This window comes from Acartia tonsa, chromosome 3 (assembly GCF_053477335.1).
Source record: "Acartia tonsa isolate MP-2025a chromosome 3, ASM5347733v1, whole genome shotgun sequence".
NCBI lineage: Eukaryota > Metazoa > Arthropoda > Copepoda > Calanoida > Acartiidae > Acartia > Acartia tonsa.
Window position 1 is genome coordinate 15,609,126 of NC_137262.1, and position 22,819 is coordinate 15,631,944.

At 32.4% G+C, this 22,819-nt stretch overlaps 1 protein-coding gene across 4 annotated transcripts in view; it reads left to right on the forward strand.

Annotated features, from left to right (window-relative positions):
- Positions 1 to 17,816: 17,816 nt before the first annotated feature.
- The window catches only part of LOC145313448 (uncharacterized), an 89,606-nt gene continuing 84,603 nt past the window's right edge, over positions 17,817 to 22,819 (forward strand). For all 4 annotated transcript variants that reach the window (XM_080152871.1, XM_080152873.1, XM_080152872.1 and 1 more), the window contains exon 1: positions 17,817 to 18,203. In XM_080152871.1, coding sequence (XP_080008997.1) covers positions 18,190 to 18,203 — 14 coding nt within the window. In that variant the 5' untranslated portion in view covers positions 17,817 to 18,189. The remainder of the gene's footprint in view (positions 18,204 to 22,819) is intronic.

A 22,819-nucleotide genomic window follows, 5' to 3' on the forward strand; every position in this document is an offset into this window, starting at 1 on the left:
TGCTTCGAGTGTTATACATTTATATTCTGATTATTCAGTTCTGACGCCATATAAGTGTAATGCCCATTTGTCCTACCGTGTTGTCATCCTTGTTTTTTTGTAGCATGGTTTGTTAGACTTGCAATTATTGGGAGATAACAAAGTAGCTCGTGTCCATATAAAAGCAATGAATATATCCTTATTTAAAAGTAACAGGATGTCTTTCTTTCTGTTAGGGTGAAGGATCTCCCTAACCAGTTAACCGATATGATTCTCCTTTACAATAAAGCTTCTTATAGGTCCAGGGAAGGTTTTAACTTTTTTTTTTAAATAGCGGGGTGGACTTTTCTTCCTCCCAACTTAAGAGCTCCTAGAGGTTCTGGTGGCGTAACCGCTAGTAATGTATAATGTCTGGGCTAGGAAGGACCTGATGAATCTCTGATATACAGTCCCCTTTGTTTACATAGAAAAAAAAATCAATGTTTATCCAGAAATTAAAAGATGGGTTCAAATATGCTTGCAAGCAAGATTCTTAACTGATACTACTCTTCTACAAGGGCTATATGGTTGTAAGATACTTTTTATACATTTTAGGCATTTGCAAAGAAAAGGACTTAAAAGGTAAATTTTAAGCCGATTAATATCCGCCGGATTAGAACTGTTTCTCAGCAATACTGAAAACTCATGTAAAACATAGTATTATAGCAACTTTTCTCGAATATTAAGACAAAAATCATAAAATTAAAATCCAGTTTTGTTACCCTGGACCTTCGGCCCTTCAGGGCTATCAAAACTGTTTTTAATCTTATCCTATTTTTAATATCCGCGGAAAGCTGTCTATAATACGAGGCGATAATAATAACTATTCCTATTTTTAAAGCAATAAGGATTATCTAAATTATTGACCAATCGGTTTAGCTGTTTCCGAGCTCTTACTAAACAGAATCACATGATTTGGCTACTATTCCATAATTCCCCCTTCTGTTGATTCATATCATTGGTTGAAAAATTTGGACACTGCTTATTTATACCAAAAAAATTTACAAAAGCACGCAAAGTTTTTAGCGAGAATGTTATTTTTTGGGTATCAGTATACTTTTTAATGTCTAATGCATGTCCCCTCATTCCCTGCTCATTTCTAACCTACAAACTTAACCCTTTATGCCCGATGTTTATGATATCTTGAAAAAAAAATAGTTCTAGTTTTGCAAAATGAAGGCCACAACCCTCAGATTTCTCAGATTTACTGGCAATATCCCACATATGGCAAATGGACCATATATAAAATTTTGGAAAAAAAGATATTTTGAACACCTTATTCATTTTAGGTTAGGTCAATTAAAGCTTAGAAGAGCCCCACAAGAATATTGTCCTGAATGGATTTGGGTCCATAGGGTTAGAGCCCTTGAAGAGGCTAAGGCATGTTTTTATAACAATGAAAAAGGGGGGGGGTGGGTTTCAGTGCCCCTGGGGTTTTTTAAAAGTTTAAATAATAGATTGGATGGGGGGGGGGGGGTTAAGGCTCACTTAGAATTATAGGTGAAAGTGATTTACTACGTTTAAAAACAATTTTGTTAGTAGCGAAGATACTCTACAAGACAGGTCTGTTTGTCTGTTGGTGTTGTCCTTTTGTAGTAATGTAAATACTTATTGTCAAAATTCACCAATCTGATTCAAATCTAATCTTAAATTCAATTTGCCTGTCTTTCAGGCTGGAAATGTGATTGACTTTATTGCTAAAAGCATTAGAAAAATGTTTTCTAGATTTTCTGTGCAATAAGTGGATTTCTATGTGCCAAAGTAGCAGGATATACGAGAGTCTGTCAAAATAAATTTTTGTTTTGCTTCACTTTTTCTTCTTATTTTCAATTTTTAGATTGAATGTTTCAGAAAATAATTTCCAGACGTTATGTGGACTGTGGACTCTGGAGGGTATGTCTGTACACATAATAACAGGAATATTTTTTTTTCATTTAAGAAGAGGCATAAGTTTTTATAAAAACTAATCTTATTTTAATGAATTGTTTTTTCTTTGCTTTACTAATTCTGGATGAATATATCCTTGTTCTATGAATTCAATATTTACAGCCGTTTCAGAGTTCTTAAGTAACTCACACAACGTACTATTTAAGAATATATTTAGGCAAAATATTAACGTGGAAACGAAATTTTCTGATAATATTACATCACCAAAATATTTTGAGAATTAATTTGGTATTTCTTATATTTATTGATTGTGTAAGGTTTTTTAAAGCGAAGCTTTTCTATAATTAGGGTCGGTCCTTCCGACAACAAAGTACAATGTTATAAGCGAGGCATTTCTATAATCAAGTCCTAAAAATTTAAGTATGCCCTTAAACAAAATCCTGTATTTAAGCAGTTTTTCAACAAATTTACTTAGAATTTTGTTTCGTTTTTTATATAATTATGTTCTGATTATTCACTTCTGACACTCAACAAGTGTTAATGTTCGTTTGTTGTTCGCTTTTTTGGATGTTATCATCCTTGTTCTTGCTAATATAACAAACTTTTATATTAAATTTTTATTCCATTTTTGCTAATACATGTATTATTTATTAAGTATATAAAAACGACATAAAATAAGCTAAAATAAAGATTTATATATATCTTATCCAATTTGTGTCTAAAAACTTTTACTGCATTTTAATTGGTAGATTCAATACTACCCGTGTTAAAACTTGTCAATTAATATTTTTTAATTTACAGAAGGTATAACTATGATTTGTTGGTTTAATAAGTTGAGTGTCAAAACGTTTTAACTACTAATTGTAACATACAGAAGGAAGACGAAGACCAAACTGCATTACTTTTGTGTCACTTTTGATTCCTTTGACGTCATTAAAGAAGATGAGAAAAAAGTGGGAAAGAAAATCCCTAAAAAAGAGATGGAGAATATCACGTCAAAAGTGGTGCAAAAGTAATGCAGTTTGGTCTTCGTCAGAAGGGATAACTCTCATTGGGGATGTATATTTAATTCTCGTTCATTATCTTATCCCTTCACATTCCTAATAATACCACATTTTAATAAGTTTGATTTTATTCAATGGCATTTTGCACAAAATTGTCCTTTTCAAAATTTTGAATCATAGAGAAAACATTTAAATTCCCCTTATTTGTTTTGTGAGTAAAATTTATATATATTTTTCAGGGAAAAGGGATAAGATAATGATTGATAAGTTGATGTACATCCCCAATTATTACATTCAAAATTCACTTTCTGTTGGTTACAATAAGTGGTTGAAACATTTGGGCACTCATCTTATTAAACCAACCAATAAAAATTCGATAAAAGTTCTCAAAGTTGTTAAGATAACGAATAAGAAAACGTTATCATAAAACTTTGGGGACTAGTGTAATAAACAGCTCAATGTACCCTCTCTTTCCGATACACATTTACTTACGTTTATCCGATGTACATCCCCGTTGATTATACACAAAACTAACCCTTCTGTAGGTTACAAAAAGTGGTTGAAACATTTGGGCACTCAACTTATTGAACCAACAATCAAAATTCAATTCATATCTTAAAACTTTGGGGACTAATGTAATGAACAGCTGAATGTCCCCTCCCTCCCTCCCTGATAATTTTGTACAGAAGAAGGAAAGCTTAAAGGAAGATATAAATTCAGGGATAAAGGAAAAGTATTGGCGCATTTTTTTGGTTGTTTTTGATTAGATGGTACCTCTGGATTGAACATGTTCGGTTAAAGAAACTAGTGCATCCAATTCAGTGGCGTATAGTAGCGGGGTGTTAACACCCTCCATTTGAATTAAAATTTGGAAGGACTGCCTTCCACTGTTTGAAACCTCTAATAGTAAAACCTCCACCCCCCATTTGTGAATCACTGTGCACGCCACTGATCAAAAATCTATCCATCCTAGCAGTACAGACAAAAGGACAGACATACACAACACAAACAGTATAAGTAGAGTAGATTTGCTTTTAATAACAAAGATGAATACATCCATAAGTAACATCCGCTCCTCGTCGGGGAGGTCATAGGTTCGAATTTAGCTTAACACCGCGTCATAACTAAAGACGTTAAAAATGGTTCCTACTGCTGCTATGTCGTGTGCGCAACGTTAGAGTAGGGGGAATGCCTTGGTCCAAAACAGGAGCAACTAATTACCATGCACAGTTAAGACTTTTCATACAAAGGTAGTGTAATAAAAGAGTTGGTTGTCTGATGGGTGTTACTAAACCTATTACCCCGAGTGTTTGGACAGAAAAGGATACATTTGGCTCCCAAGGTTATCATGGGTTGTTGGACCATGGCGTTTGAGTGTCATGGACAGCATCTCCACCCGTATGAGGTATTGGTGAGGTAAGTAACGAATCACATAAAATCAAAGATGGTCAAACAGATAAAGTGAGTTACAGAGCAGTTGTCATAAGAAAGATAAAATTTTAAAAATTACAAAAATTACAAAACCTTTATAGAATAAGTAGTTATGTCTTTTGAAGCATGACCGACAGACTTACGAACCAAGTAAATTATATTCTGGATGCTCACTCGTACAAGGACTCTTCACAAAAAATTTCAACTGTCTATCTTAGACAGCAGTCGAAAATATCATATTTCCCGATTGTAACCCAGACGGACAGAAAAGTGAATTATAGAGTACTAGCGGCTACGCCTCATAGAGGCCTCTAGGGACACTTGAGCAAGGGGGAATTGAATTGGATAACCCAATTTTTTAAATTTAGATTTTAAAAGAAAAAGTGAAAAAATATCTTTGTGGGGGGGGGAAATTTATTTGTTGTTTTTTTTTGGGGGGGGAGGGGAGTTTTTTCTAGGAGCAATTTCTCTTGGGAGAGTGGTGGTACCCTCCCCAAAAATAGTTATAAACCTTTCCGGGACCTATGAGAAGCTACCCTGTTAAGGAGAACCCGAGATCCTTCGCTACAAACAAACAGACAGACAAACAGACAGACAAACAAACAGACAAACAGACAGCGTTCTACTTTGTATTATAGATATGGACTTAATATAGATCCTTGATCATGACCTTTAGACCCAATTATAAAGTTAGTGTCTAGTTTCTAGTACATTCTATTATCATTTCATTTATTATTACTCGGATCTTACACAAGATTATTATGTTTTAAAATAAAGTGTACTTTGCAGCTGGCTAAAATAATCTATTTTTTCTCAATCCCCTTCCTCCTACTGGATTAAAAAATTGACCAATGAATGATAGGGGAAATAGCAACCTAAATAGACGACAATTACCCTCCTGTCATAATATCCAAGTATATTCCATTTGATTATCTCTATATTTATGAATAAAAGACAAACATAATATTATTGTTGGCTCTGGAAAATCAAAAAATGGATTTATTATTACTTGGATCTTACACCAGATTACCATGTACTCTAATAAAGCAAAACTTGTAGCGGGCTGAAATAACGATCCCCCCTATACCCCATTTACCCAATCCCCTCCCCTCCTACTGAATGAACGAACTTACCAATAAATGGCAGGTGAAATAGCAACCTTAATTTTTCCCCTGTCATAATATCCACGTATATATTCTACATCCATTGATGAAAATATTATTATTTAACTGGTTCTAGCCAGATACACACTTTTACTATGTGGTTTCTATACACAGAAATATATAGATGGATAAATTAGCTAAATAATTCTTATATTAAAGTAACAGGATGTCTGTTAGTTTGTCTGTTTAACCGCTAGCTTACCATGGTACTTCTTTGCAATGAAGCTTTTCATAGGTCCTGTAAGGTTTATGGGAGGGTACCATCTCCCTCACAAGTGAAATCGCCCCTAGAAACAATAACCCCACCCCTAACAAAAAAAATGTCTTAACTTTTTTAAAGAATAAAATTAAACGTATGGGGAAGGGACGACTTCACCCACCCACTTCAAGTGCTTGTAAGAGGCCTCTAGGGGCGTAGCTGCTTGTAGATGATATTAGAAAATTTTTTCCAGTAAGAAAATAAAACAAAACATATATAAATAAAGGGGGGGTGGAGGTTATTTTTTTGTGTTTTACTTTAGGCTATGCTATAAGGTGCAAGGTAGCTCTGCTGGGTTAGGACACCGAAGGGTAAGGGCTTCTTCCCACAGGGGTTATACATGAATAAAAAAAAACTACCACATCCCCCTTTTTTTCAAAGAATTTAAAATATAAGGACTTGCTAGGCACTTTTAAGGAAAGCATCTTATAATTTACTTTTTCCTTTATCACTGAAGGTTTTATTTATTAATATGGTTTCATAGAAATGTAAGGAATAATTATCAGGAATATAAAAAGATAAGACAATAGCCGATAAATTGATAAACATACCCAATAATGATAACAAAATTACCCCATTCTGTACATTACAATTAGTTAATGAAACGTTTGGACACTTAACTTTAAGAAATCAAAATTTAGCAGAAGTCCCCAAAGTTGCTAATCGAACGAATAAAAAAACGTTATTATAAAACTTTGGGGTCTAGTGTATTAAACAGGTAATATCCCCTCCCTTCCTGAATAATCGCACAAATACAGATAAAGTATATAATAAAGAGTTGCATAAGAGAGTGTCTACCTCCTTTGACAAAAAAGAAACCTGTACACGCCACTGACACATCATAATTCTGGTGTTATTTTTGGTTAGGTTGTATTAGATAAAGAACCTTGTAAGATAAGCATCCTCCGAAGGGGCTAGAATTATATTTTGTTAATGAGAAATAAGGTACAAACACACAAAATTGGATGGTTCATATAAACAGAATTTCTTTTAATTTCATTTTTAACATCGAATATACAATACGTAATAGGATATGTACCAGGGAGGGAGGGAACATTGGGCTGTTTATTACACTAGTCCCCTAAGATTTATAATAAGGTTTTCTTATTTGCTGGCCCAACAACTTTAGGGACTTTTTTTCAATTGGTTGGTTCATTAAGTTAAGTGTCTAAATGTTACAAACACTAACTGTAATCTACAGAAGGGGTAATTTTGTGTATCATCATTGGGGATGTACATTAATCTATCGGCCATTGTCTTATCACTTTAGGTCCCTGGATATGTACTGTACATAGTTTTGAGTAGCTACGCTACTAAAATTTTATTTTTTGTAATTGTAGTGCCAATGATATAACATATTTGTACATACAATCAGATAATTTAAACAATGGAAATTTTTAAAAATATCATTTTTGTGAAAACCTTCAATTGTTAAAAAAGGACCTCCCCCTTCTAAGATTTAAACAATTAAATTTAAAGGCCGATTCTTTTACAGTATTTTTCTCTTATTTCTAGCCCTTGCGGGGCCAATTTCCTAAACCCTGTGGGGCAATCACCTAACCTAACCTAAATTAACCTATCAAAAGCCATTTTAAAAATACAACGAATCGCCCCTTAAGGGGCGTTGCCATGAAAGGGACTATTCCCCATGTTATGTTATGTCGGTCAGTAAATAATTGATGTAAACCCTCGATTACGATAAACAAAATATCTCCTCCAGTAGATTAATCATTAAACGAGAGAACTTTTAGATCCAATGTACCCTTCAACAAAAAAAAAAAAATAAGAAAAAAAACGACAGCCAGGTGTTTGTGAGATCTTTAGTGACATACATCCTACAAACATGCTACTTTTTTATTGGTATTTTACTATAAGAGAGGGTGTTCAAGAAGTCACATCTAAATTTAGTAGGAAATTGTAAGAACTGTGTCTGTACATTCCTCTATAACGTTTTCCTTGCCAAAAGCAACAATTCTTTTCACTGTGGGGCAATGTTCAGTTGAAATTTCACTGTGGGACCATAGAACCATTTAATTGCTTTATGCAACAATTCTTTTCAATATGAGGGATTTTTAAATTTAATTTTCACTGTGGGGCAATTGATCTAGTTGTAAGATACATTAAACAATTTTTTCACTTTATGACAATTGATCTAGTTATTAACTAAAAGCAACAAGTTTTTTTTCACTGTGTGACATTTCTAAATGAATTTTCACCGTGGGGCAAATTTTTTAGTTATTGATTTTTTATTCAAATTTTCAGTGTGGCAATTGATTTAGTTGTAAGCTAAAAGGAACAATTCTTTTTACTGTGTGACAAAAAATCATTTAATTTTTACCCATCCCCCCAAAAAAATAAATTTAATTTATTAATTCCTTACCCTTCCCCCTCCCCCAAATAAAAAAGCTTTGACGTCCTTTCCATTTAATATCTCATTTTTATTCTCGTTTGAAGAGGAGCTACAGGCAAAAAAACACAGTATTACTGTTAAAAAAAATTACTCTGTATTTTATTTCCAAAAATGTAAACGGTGAACTATAGTACTGAAGACTTTTACAAAAAGGTTAAAAAATAAAGAAAAAAAGAAAAATTGTGGGGATTAGGGAGTCTACTTTTATAGAGAAGTTGACCTGTCCCTTCCCTTCTATAAATACTTTAAAACCTGCCTTAGACCTTTAAAAAGTTTTATAAAAATTATAATTAAATATTTCCGAGATCCGTCTGGACAAAATTACATCAAAATGTAAAGTTAGAAAAGCTAAGTAATGGACATACGAACACTCTGGTACTAATTATTGAGTTGCTATGATTGAATATAGGATTTTACCTTAATGTTGCAGAAATCTTTTTATTTTTAAGCCATTAAGTAAACAAAAATGGATGATTGTACTAAAAAAATAAAATGCAATCACTGCTTTGGATAAAAATTCTGAAGAAATTTTTAACAAAAAATAAAACACCCTTATGTATATCTGAATGAAACTTTTAAATATAAGTTTTTTAACGGATTTTTGTTTGTATATAAATACATTTTTACCGATATTTACCTAAATTGTTTTTCTCTTGTTCCGCTATCTCTCTATTTTGCTATATCGATATATCCCCTTCCCTCTCTCTCTCTCTCTCTCTCTCTCTCTCTCTCTCTCTCTCTCTCTCTCTCTCTCTCTCTCTCTCTCTCTCTCTCTCTCTTTCTTCTCTCTCTCTCTCTCTCTCTCTCTCTCTCTCTCTCTCTCTTTCTTTCTTTCTTTCTTTCTTTCTCCCTGTTACTCTCTTTCTCCTCCTATAAAACTATTGAAAAAAATCGTCCTATCTTTTTAAAATTTCTATCTACATCAATGAATGCAATTAAAGTTTGCAATCTATTTTTATTTGCACTTGCGACATTAAAAAGACATAAAATCTAACAATAAAATTTTAAACAAAGATGACAACATCAATGCTTAGCGAAGCTCAGAAATTTCTCGGTTTGACAATCAGCAAAACTGGTATATAGAGTAGATTATCAGGGTTGTAGATAAAGTATATCTGACATGAAAAATATATCTTCTAACCGGTTTATGATAATAACAATAATAAAAGGAAAATCTCATTATTCGCTCTTTTTTTAAGTGCAACTACAAATCCTAGCGATTTTAAAAGACTAAAAATGATAAAAAGGTTTTAGAATAAAATAAGCATAATATTTGAATTGTATACCTATATATTTAATTACATCCAAGAAAAGCCACAAGGCAAATAAATTAAAGAGTAACTGCACTGTTGATCAACAATTTTTTGGCTGGAAATCCATAGTTTAAAAATTATAGGACAATTCTAACATGCTTAAATTAATCAATTTATCACATCATATTATAGACAGCTTTCCACGGTTATTTAGAATGAAAACATATACAAATAAAACCAGTTTTGTGGGCCCTGAGGTGCCTAAGGCCCATGGTAAAAAAATTAGCATTAATTTTATGATTTTTATTTTAATAATTGTGGAAATTTGATTGTTATACCAAGCTAAACATTATTTTTCAGTATTGCATAGAGCCAGTTCTAATCCAGCGGATATAAATTGGTTTGAAAGCCATACTGGAATAGGTATTTATCGCATTGTATTATAGACAGCTTTCCGCGGTAATTTAGAATGAAAACATATACAAATAAAACCAGTTTTGTGGGCCCTGAGGTGCCTAAGGCCCATGGTAAAAAATTTAACATTAATTTTATGATTTTTATTTTAATAATTGTGGAAATTTTACTGTAATACCAAGCTAAACATTATTTTTCAGCATTGCATAGAGCCGGTTCTAATCCAGCGGATATAAATCGATTTGGAAGCCATACTGGAATAGGTATTTATAGGTATTATAGACAGCTTTCCACAGTTATTTAGAATAAAAAAATATACAAATAAAACCAGTTTTGTTTGCCCTGAGGTGCCTAAGACCCATGCTAAAAAATTAAACATTATTTTATGATTTCTCTTTTAATAATTGGAAATTTGACTGTAAAACGAAGCTAAACATGATTTTTCAGTATTGCTTAGAGCCAGTTCTAATCCATCTGATATAAATCGGTTTGAAGCTATACTGGAATATATATTTATTGCATTGTATTATAGACAGCTTTCCACAGTTATTTATAATGAAAAAATAAACAAATAAAACCAGTTTTGTGGGCCCTGATGTGCCTAAGGCCCATGGTAAAAAAAATTAACATTAATTTTATGATTTTTATTTTAATAATCGTGGAAATTTGACTGTAATACGAAGCTAAACATGATTTTTCAGTATTGCTTAGAGCCAGTTCTAATCCATCGGATATAAATCAGTTTGAAGCCATACTGGAATAGTTATTTATTGCATTGTATTATAGACAGCTGTCTGCGGATATTAAAATGGAAAATTATAAGATTAAAACCAGTTTTGTAATAAAGGCCTGTGATAAAAAAAACTGACATTATTATTTATGATTTTTATTTTAGTAACCGTGGGAAAATGTGGAAATTTGACTGTAATACGAAGCTAAACATGATTTTTCAGTACGGCTTAGAACCGGTTCTTATTCAGCGGAAATAAATTGGTTTGGAAGTCATACTGGAATAGTTATTTATTGCATTGTATTATAGACAGCTGTCCACGGATATTAAAATGGAAAATTATACAATTAAAACCAGTTTTGTGGGCTCCAAATGGCCGAAATGGCTAAAAAAACTGACATTATTCTTTAGGATTTTTATTTTAGTAATTGTGGGAAAATGTCTGTAATACAATGCTATACATGACTTTTTCAATATGGCCTAGAACAGGTTCTTATCCAGCGGATATAAATCGGTTTGGAAGCCTTACTGGAATAGTTATTTATCACATCGTATTATAGACAGCTGTCCGCAGATATTAAAATAGAAATACAAGAGTTAAAAACTTAAAAACGAAGTGAAATACGGTATTCTATAGCCATTAAATTACTAACAATATTTGTTAAAAAGTATCGTTAAATTGGATGGTTTGTAACGTAAAAACAACGTAAAAAATTGATTAAAATAACGGTTATTCTATAGCCATTATATTGCTAACAATATTTGTTAAAAAGTATTGTTAATTTGGATGGTTTTAACGTAAACACGATGTAAAAAACTATTTTAAAAAACCGTTATACTATAGTTATTAAATTACTAAAAGTATTTTTATAAAAAGTATCGTTAAATTGGACGGTTTTAACGTAAAGACAATGTAAAAAAGGATTAAAAAAACATTATTCTATAGCCATTAAATTACTAATAATATTTGTTGAAAAGTATTGTTAAATTGGACGATTTTTAACATAAAAACAACGTGTAAAACGATTCTAAAGCCATTAAATTGTCTGTAATATGATGCATTTCAGTATGGCAGAGAACCAATTATAATCTAGCGGATATAGCCATATAGGTTTATAAAACTTTGGGTACCAAATGTAATTTACAGTCCAATGTTTACTAAAGGTTATGAAACTTTGGGTACCGAGTGTAATTTACAGTCCAATGTTTACAAATGGTTATAAAACTTTGGGTACCAAATGTAATTTATAAACCAATTTTTACTAATGGTTATAAAAGTTTGGGTACCAATTAGTCCTGATTTAATATTGTTTGCCTTATTTATTATAGGTTTATTAATAGAGAGAAAATTGCCTATAATATGATGCTTTTCAGTATGGCTGAGAACTGATTTTAATCTAGCGGATATTTATCGGTTGCAAAGCTGTACTGAAAAAATAAAAGATCCCTCATTCATGGAAATATTTACAAGGTAGAACATGTTGTATAGTTAGGTTGCTAATATGGACCTCATTTATTGGTAAGGGGTAAGGGGTTGGGGGCAGACCCACATGGCAGGATTTATGCTAGTTTTCATTTACTAGGTTTAAATTTCGGATCAATTACTTTTTTCCTGTAACAAAATTTACATTAACTTTTCGTGCAAAAAAAACCACTAAAAATAAAGAAAGGAGTCTGAATTTTTTTGTGTAGATTCCTTAGGCAAATAAGAATCGCAGTTCTATTATGCTTTGTGCCCGATTTTTACGTTTAAACCCCTATACTTATGTAATCTTTGTCCGTAGGTTTTTTGTTTAAATTTCGGATCAATTATTTTTTTCCTTTCACAAAATTAACATTAACTTTTCGTGCAAAAAAACACTTAAAATAAAGATAGGAGTCTGAAATTTTTTGTGTAGATTCTTTAGACAAATGACAATCGCTGTTCTTTTATGCTTCATGATCGATTTTTACGTTTAAATCCCTTTAATTTTGCAATCTTTGTCCGTAGGTACTACATTTAAAAAAGTATTTTTTTATACTATTAAATAAAAATATTAAATATAACTCGTTGGCCTTTCAATGTAGATCGATGAAATTTTAAACATAGCTAGTTAAAGTAGTTGGTAGTCTCTGTATGAAATTTCATTAATATCACATGAATACAAAAAAACTTATTACAATCGTAAAAAACGACACTAAAAACCATAAACCCCAAATGAAAATAAAAAAACATTTTTAAAATAAATTATTTAAGACTGTTCACGTTATCGTCATCTAAGGGGTTAATACGAGCCCACTTATTGAAACCATTTTTAAGATTTTTCATGAAAGCGAAAGTGTTCCCCATTTTCAGGCCATAAAGGGGGAGAGGGAAATGGCCACAAACCGGTTTCAACATATCCAACACAATATAGAATTAATCTATACTCAATCATTATCAGCTGTTCATGAAAAGGGTGGGGGGGGGGGAGAGGGTTAAGAAAAAGAGAAGATTAGGAGAATATTGTAAAAAATCACGAAACCTTTACATTTAAGTATATAAATGTCCTTTGCAGCCTGACAGACATACTGACGGACGAAGTAATTTATATATAATAGATGCTCATTGGAAAGGGATATATACATACAAAAACAGCAGTCTATCCTCAATAACAGTCGAGAAACTCACATTTCCACACCATAGCGTTAAGGGACGTAATGACGGACTGACGGACGGACAAAGTGAATCTTACATAGCTTTGCTGCTAATAATATGGCAGCACTAAAACTAACAGATTTATGCGGATTTACTTTTCTGGGGAAAAAATTTAGAGAATTTTCATACGAAATATTTTTTAAAACGAACATTATAGATTTAGTTGCAACATATAAGGCGTAGCAACTCTATAGTTATCACCAGAAAGTCAGTTTTATAAATGAGTTGTTTTAGCTTTTTTTCTATTAAATAATAATACTCTGTAATTTTTTGTGTCAAGTTTGGGAGTCAGTGGCGTTTCGGGAAAAATCATTTATGATGCCAAGTTTAAAATCCATATGACAATTCTAACATGACTCGACCATCGAAAAGCCTTGCTTTTAGATAGACAGACATGAATAAAATTATGGATTTATGTGCTATTTATGGACACAGATATCCTTGTATAATATCAACATTCTACACTCTAAGAAATTTATTTCCATGTATAAAATTTTTATTTCATTTTTTGTTTCATTAAAAGAATTTAAATGTAATGGTGGAATTGACATAAAATTCCTTCCATTCATAGATTGAGGTACAAAGTTGATTCCCCTCCCTCAACTCAAAGAGTTTTAGGGGTGCCATAGGTAATTGAAAATAAATAAGTTTTTACCCCATATTAAATTTACATCAAAATTATGATTTTGTAACCCCCCCCCCAAAAAAAAAAAAAGCTTGGACGTCCTTATACCCCTATCCTTTATATGAGGGGATTATGGCAATGCAACCTAAATTTTTATATGCGTGGGGGTGGGGGGGAGTATTATCCCAACCTCCCCCCACTTTTACTGACTTTTATGACAAGTCAAAAATCATTAGCTTATAGATTAGATACACTAATAAAAATAGTAAAAAAAATAAAATCTAAATTAAAAATTTTTTTTATAGTGTACGTAGAAACGGATCTAAATTTATATTGTTATGTATATCTTTGTGAAGTTCGTATCAAAATTGAATTTTAAATGAGTTTCTGTTCAACTTTAGTTTTACATTGTTCTCTCTCCTTCATTGTCTCCCATTTTCCCCTCTATTATCCTATCTCTCCTTTTTCTCTTTTTTAAAAGCGAAGCTTTTCTATAATTAGGGTCGGTCCGTACGTCTGTAACGGATAGCTTTTTTCGTTAATTTCGGCATGTTAGAATTGTTCTATCGATTTCAAACTTTGCATGGTGATTGCTGTAGTAGTTAGGTACGATTTAGAAAGCGTAGCAACTCTATAATCATTACCGAAATGTCCGTACGTCCATTTTAAACATGTTGATTTTCAACTTTTTTAACAACAAAATTTGTATCAGATAAAATTATCCGATTGATCTGATTTTTTTAATACTGATTCCTAGGACAACAAAGTACAATATTATAAGCGAAGCATCTCTATAATCAAGTCCAAAAAATGTAAGTATGTCCATAGACATTATCCTGGATCTAGCAGTTTTTCAACAAATTTACTTATAATTTTGCTTCGACTCTTATATATTTATGTTCTGATTATTCAGGTCTGACACTATACAAGTGTTAAAGTCCGTTTGTCCTACCGTTTCAGTGCTTCGCTTTTATGGATGTCGTCATCCTTGTTTTATTTTGACAAGGACAATTGGGTACAATAAAAGAGCGGCGAAAATTAATAACTATCCTTTAATACAAATTATTAGGCTTTTTTACTGTAGCGAAGGATCTCGCTAACCACAGAACCGATATGGTTCTCCTTTACAATGTAGCTTCTCATAGGTCCTTGGAAGGTTTATAACTTTTTTTTGGAGGGGGGGGGGGGGGAGATGGTACCACCACCCTCCCAAGAGAAATCTCCCCTAAATAAAATTTCCTCCCACTCCCCCCCAAAAAAATTATTTCCTTTTTTTTTAATTGTAAGTTGGGGGTTAAACCCTCTCTCTCCTTCCAGGGCCAATAGAGGCCTCTAGGGGCGTAGCCACAAGCGTTATATATAGAAGAAAAATAAATATTCTGATCAAACAACAACAACGTTTAAGGATATAGATATGTACAGTTAGGACTTTAAAAGGACTCTCCACAGAAAAATCAACTTTAGATTTTTGAAAATCTAACCTGAAATTATTATTCTCTGTTCAATTTTAGGCATTTTTTGTTTTTGTGGCATCGCGATCGAAGCCCTTTGAAATTTTTTACCTCCTTTAAGTGAATCCTCCCGCCATTTAATTTGTGCTGCTTTAGTGATTTTTAGCTTCTATTTTTGCCGCTGTTGCCGCATTCATCGCCCTTCTCCGCCGCTACTCCGCTGTACGTCGCTTTTTAATACAGGCTCCCCTCTCCCTTGTTCAGAAATTAAATGGAGGCTGGGGGTGTTGTGTATAGCTACGTACGCAATGTATAGCGGAGTAGCGGCGGAGAAGGGCGATGAATGCGGCAACTGCGGCAAAAGATGGTTATATTTGGCGGAGACGAACACAAAATGGAGGCGGCAGGATTGTCCAGTCAAGGAAGAGGATAAATCGTAGAGCGGCCGGTTGCAATGGAGCAAATGTTCTTTAGCGGCGAACATATATTGAGTGGAGGAAAGTGTAGTATATATTGTTATAGCGGCAGTACAAATAGGCGGCGGACAAAATTTTCAAAGGGCTTCGATCGCGATGCCACAAAAACAAAAAATGCCTAAAATTGAACAGAGAATAATAATTTCAGGTTAGATTTTCAAAAATCCAAAGTTGATTTTTCTGTGGAGAGTCCTTTTAAGACAAATATCCTACAATCAAGAGGTTTGTTGTCTGCAAAAGACGTTTCAAGTAAAATGGGGATAAAGGGGCGTAGATAATAGATTTTCCAAAATTCAAATAAAATGAAACACTTTATGTAATCACGTACGGACAGACGTACGTAAATTCCCAATTGTAGATTAGCTAGCTTTGATATTACATAGATTTTAAATAGAACTAATTTTTATTATTTTATTCCAATTTATTGAGATGAGAGTTATAGACATACCAGGGATCTTAAAGGATAAGACCAGTGGCGTGCACAGCGATTCATCAGAGGGGGTGGGAGGGGTGGAAAAAAGGTGGAGAGAGTCCTTCTCAATTTCAATTTTAAGGGGGATTTTGACACAATATGGGTGGGGATAAAAAGGTATTTCCCTCCCCACCCTCCCAAAAAAATTAATTTTTTTGTGCACTTTTGGGACCAGTATAATTTACAATTCATATGTCCCATCACTCCATGAGTTTTACTGATTAATAATTGGAGCGAAGCTAAACCGTAATTTGTACGTTAGCATGTGAGGGGTAAAATATCCCTAATACTTTTTTGTTTGGACATTTCACATCCCTCCATAGGGAAATTTTTAAAATAGGGTAGAATAACATCAAATTCTAGGCACTTTTAAACACACACACCCCTTAAAATTAGAAAAAAATGGCTTTGCTTCGTAATTTATCATTCTTGTTATATTTTGTATCATGAATACAGGATACATCTAATTAAATAGTACATACATACAATATTTAGAAATGTTTCAATAATTCATAAAAAAAAATCTATGATGTATTGTCCTTTTTACTTAATTTTGTCATTTTAACCCCCCCCCCCTCGAAAAAAAAAGTCCTTTGTTTTTTCGGGTATCTTATGGGTTCAGAAAAAATGGATAACAATATAACCAATTACCACCCCCTGATCTTCTCCAATTATGATCAACAAAATAACCTCTTGTGTAGTTTCGTATATATTGATTAAAAAGTTTGAACAGTCCAATCATTATATCCAAAATAAACATCCCCCCCCCAATCTATAGGAGGTTTAGAGTTAGGGGGGAGGTTAAAAGACACCCCATCAAATATTTTTTATTATGGGGTTTACATCCCCCCCCCCCAACAAACTTCATTGATAACATAAGATAAAAAGAAAAAAAATATTGTCTGGGGGGGTTGGAAAATGTAGTGGTGGGTGAGGGTCCCCCCCCCCCCCCCCTTCAAACGCATGTCGATGTAGTTTCTACAAAAATTTACTAAAAACATACAAGAGACTTGGAGCAAAAATGATTATACACTAAAATTTACGTAATGGCCTAGCATATCATGTTTCATAAAAAAGCATTTTTGTCATAAAATATGTCATCAAACTTTTATTTTTTGAAAACACTTGGTAAATTCTATAAAAATATGAAAATACACTAGTTTAATGAAATTTAAAAAGAATATATAGGGAAAATTAACAATTATAGAAGGTATTTTATGCCTAAATAATATTCGTATTTCCTATCTTACCAAAATTAAATTTTATATTTTGTAGATTCAAATTTTAAAATCAATTTCATTGAATGAAAGAAGTTTTTTGACTATTACCTTTTTTTACAATAATATGTGATCATTTAAATCTGTTTCAAAAATAGTAAAATATATCATGAATCTACAAAACTATAGTACCCCGTAAAGGTTTATGCTCGGGGTGCGTTAGAGAGAATGGGGTAGGGCGGCTTAGGAGAGAGAGAGGGGAGAATACAGAGAGAGGGAGAGAATGTAGAGAGTTTAGAGAGAAGGTTAGAGCGAGAAAGAGAGAGAGAGAGCTCTAGAATGAGAGGGACCTACTCAGCATAATAATCTGGCCCACAGTAGTAATATACAGAGAGGCAGGGAAGGAGCATATATATTATATATATAAAAATCTGCACTTGTGTATATAGTCATTTTTTTACCCCGTACAGCGTACAATTTGGCCGTACAGACGTACTTGCAGGCAGTACAGTGTACGCCACCCACATTAAGTGATCTATATATAGCAACCATTTTTAGTCTATTGGTATAATAGTGGATGAAAAAGTGGTTATAAAAATGGAATGTTGAGCATCACCCCCACAATGTGAGTTTTCAGGGACGCAGGGGAGCCAACCTAATTGACAGGCTCTGGGGGGCCTAAAAAACACCCTGGATAAAAATATGGCTGTGTATTGGTGAGTAGTTTTTTTTCTTATATTTTTTGGCGGTTGGCCGTTAAAAATGGCGGTTTAACGGTCATTTTAACGTTATTTAGAAAACAATAGATTTCAATAACAAAAAGTCTAAATTAAGTAGTATATTTAACAATTAAAAGAGATTTAACTTAAAGAACCTTTTATAAATAAACTGCAATCAAATGCCCTGATGTTTTAACGGTTATATGATTATAACGAATTTATTTTCGGTCGAATGAATTTTTGATAGGTATGGCTTTATTTTATTTTATAGGGCGTTTTCGTACCTTTTATCCCCAAACCCCCCATATGTCCGGAAATAACTTAAAACCTCGCCAGAATCAACACAATGCTCTCTTGTTAAGCTCAGACATCTCATCTCAGCCGTTTGAGATATCTTATAAAACATATATATGGACATTCAGCTACTTTTAGGCAGATTCTAGGCCGTTTAAGAGACTTCTTGGAATGATTAACGACTTTTTTATGGCAAAACGCTTTATCAGGACCAATACAAAGCTTTTTAAAGTCAGTTTTAGAGATTTTATTGAACAGACAAACTTAATATGATTTCAAGCATACTTTAGATTGTATTATAGACAGTTAAGGATACTTAAAATGGTATAAAACCTTATTAAACCTAGACGCGATTCAGAACAGCCGTTTTAAACATTTTAAAACTGTTAGCGTCTTTCAAGACTTTTGGGACATTTTGGAAAGTAATAAAGGGCTTAAACCCTTCCTAGGACTAATACAAAGTTTCCCCTTTTTGACTATTGGCATAATAATAGTTAAGAATATTTCAAAATAAAAAATCAATATTTTTTATTATTTGAAACAAGGTCAATAATCGCCATAATTCGCCCTCCCTTTCCCCTACCAAACCAAACCTAATTTTGATAAGTATTACATCATATAAACGCATCTGCCCTTTATTAAACATAATCCATAATAAAAATTTGTACTATGTCAGGTGGGTTTTTCAAGTTTCCGTCTGTAATTTTGCTTTTAACTTTTTCGCCGGTAAAAGTGTATTACTCCTCTTTGAGACTAACGTGTTAAAAACTACCATTAACCGGGTTGAAAAATAATATGGAATTTTTACTGAATTAAGACTGATTTTAACAGTCAATAGCACTTTATTATATACTCGCGGGTACACCCATAGAGGTCTTTAGGGTGGGGGTAATTTTTTTCAATTAGTTATAAACCTTCCCAGGACCTATGATAAGCTATTCTGTAAAGGAGAACCATATCGGTTCAGCCGTTAGCGAGATCCTTCGGTAGATAGACAGAGATCCTGTTACTTTATTATAAGTATTTGGATTTGCTTTTTGTAGTTGTCTAATGAAGCTTAGTCCCCAAAGTTTTATATTAACGGTTTCTTATTCGTTGGCTTAACAACTTCGAGGACTTTAATACATTATGATTGGTATGTTAATTAACTTGAGTTTTCGAACGTTTCAACCACTAGTTTTAATCTATAGATGTATCATCATTTGGGAAGATACATAATGATCAATTTATCGGCTATTGTCTCATCCCTTTAGATCCCTGTCCAAAACTAATGATTTTTTTACTCGGCATTTATTTGAAAAAGATTTAGTAAAATAACTCCTTTAAATGTATTTATTATATATAATGAGGATAAAAAGTAAATTCTAAAATAGTTTTTGTACCTTATTATAAAAAATATTAAGATATTTAACAGATCAAAAAAAGATTATTTTATTTTTAAGTAAAACTTCATTAGAACTTAAATTTTGAGATTTCATATTTTTTTTCATATTTAAATCCTTATTATAAAGTCTAAAAGATAGCCTAAATTAATGTAATTAATTCATTTGCTTTTAATGCATTAAAAAAAAAAATTAGTCCAACTTGATTTTTTTTGTGTGAATTATATTGTACAGTTGCATTTCTTAGGCTGTGACTCATTTTAGTATTTCCCAAATTTTGAGGCCGATTTTACCAAAAAAGACTGATTGCGGACATAATCGTCCATGGGAGGTAATGGGGTGTTTATCCCTTTTCTTAACATTATAAATCTTTATTTTACCCCCTTCAAAAAAATTAAAATACGTTCGATTACCCCCCTCGGGCCCTCAAACCCTGAAAACCCTTTATTTTACCCCATTAAAAAAATGCTTGGACGTCTGTGATTGTGGAAAATTCAGAAGACACATTTTTTTGGGAAGGGGTGATTTAGAAGCTCTGAGGGGTTATTTTTTAGTGGTACACAACTTGTTTTTTAAAAATTTTGATTGGCTGGTTCAAACTTCCTATAGGAACCAGTTCTTCTTAGGTATTTAGGGGTACCTAGTGAAATTCTGCTTTCAAAAAAGAATAGTTTTATGTTTTTAAAAAGTTTAAAATCTCTAAATCAACCTACTTAATTTCTATTTTAGCATATTTATAAAATTCAAATAATTTTTAAATCTTTAGAAAAAATATAACAGATTAAAGGATTTTACGTGAATTTAATCTCTTTAGATAAGACGAAAAAACGTGTTTTTCTTAACCTAACCGTTATTTTTAAAATTTATTTTAGAAAGAAATTTATTTTTTGGCCTAAAATGAAGCAATATTTGTTTTCGTAAAGCTTTATTTTAAGCTAATTTACATATTCTATTAGCCCTGTGCAAAATTTTGATTTAAGCAAAAATGCTTTTTCCTCTCACTTTTTGATTGGCCCAATAAATGGTCAATTTTCTATTATAAACGTGGCCTTTTAAAGGGTTATTGAAATATGTAATTTTAACCCCCCTTCCTTTTTTACCCCCGCTTGCTTTAGGGCCACGTTTTCTATCACCCTATACCCTTTTCTGACCATTTATCTATCTATCCTAGCTTTATTTTTCTGGCGTTTCTTGTTATCCATTTTCAGCTATCTGTCGAAAAAAATGCGTTGTCCATTTTTTGACCACTTACTACTTTTGCCAGCCATAATTCCTTTGGTCTGCCCATTAATTCCTTATTTTAATATCCTACTAGTTACTTCACCCCTAGCCTCTTGGAGAGGTCAAGAAAATAGCTTAAAACTACCCAAAGATATGTCTAAAGCTTAACAAAAAAGCACAATCAATTCTAATGAGCAATTTCCGAGATCTTTTACATAAAAATCTTACTACTTTAAATTATAGCATTATTTAAAGAAGTAATGGGATGGGTTTAAGCTATTTTATTTGTAACGGGAAAAGTCATTGAATGGTTTTATTCTACGTTTACCAAGGAGGCGAAGCCACTAGTACATAATATATTAATATATTTTTATGTATTACAGGTGAATAGAAGCCTCCCCCTTAATAAATATACCAAACGTGCCCCCTTTTCTCCCAGCCCCTGCCCCTAAAAACCACCTTCCCACAAACTCCTTTTTTTCCATGCAACAGACCCCCCTCCCATAAACCGCTCTCTAAACCTCATTTCCCATCCACTCTCTCTCTCTCTCTCCTTCTCTCTCTTATCTCTGAGTATTTTGAAGCGGGAACTAGCTTCATGCCTACGTAGGTCCCCGCCTGAACTTATGATTTTTTTGCTTATATGTACAAATTTTAAGTTTAAGTTTATGCTTTTAAAAATAATTTCAGTAGGTACTATTAAGATATGTTTTTAGTTGTTTATTACTTTTTTTCGTAAGAAATAAAAATTAATATGCAATAACTTAATATCGACGGTTAAATTAATATTCAAAAACATTTTTTTTGGGTGGATTCGTCTTTTTTTCGGTGTAAAATCGTATTATAATTATTATATATCCTCGCAGGGCGTTTGTCCGGGAGGGAGGTGTCTACACCCCTTTAATTGGTTTTGACACTATTTATTTTGGCTTATATTATTGAATATAAAACGTGAAAATAATTATAATTGCCCCTAAAACAAAAATCGTGAGGACGCCCCTAGGTTTGGTAAATGTATGATGTATTTTATTTTATCATAGTTATATGAGGGCTAAAACTCGAGACCTAGGTAAAAATAAACAGGGAATTAGGGATATGCAATAATTGAAAAAAATACAAAGCAAGTTTCTACCGAAAGAAAATTGAAGATTCTGCCTGTTATAAATAATCATTATATACACCAAATTAATGTTATTTTCCGTAATTAAAAATCTGTTATTGTTGATAAGCTATGGCTTCGAAACCGATAAATATCCAATGGACTTGAACCGGTTCTCAGATATATTGAAAAATACGAAGTTTCATCGTATGACAGACAAAATAACACAAATATAAAATTAAAAATCATAAAATTATTACCAGTTTTGTTAGCCTGAACCTTCGGCTCCTAGGGGCTAACTAAAATTGTTTAAATCTTATAATTTATCATTTTAATATCCGCGGAAAACTGTCTAAAATACTATTCAATACATACTATCATTGTATATCCTTTTCATCCGTGTATAGAATAGGCAATAAAGTTAAAATATAGCGAGTTCTATTGGTCTACCTTCTCCAGCTAAAGAATTATGGCACAATTTATTATATTTCTTCTATTTTACTAACAAAATTACAAAGTTAATAAGTTTTAAATATTTTTCAAAAATTGGACGTTTTTAAGCCGGTCCTGTCTTTTTCAGATTAAGTTTTAAAACTGTGATTTGCAGTAATAGATAT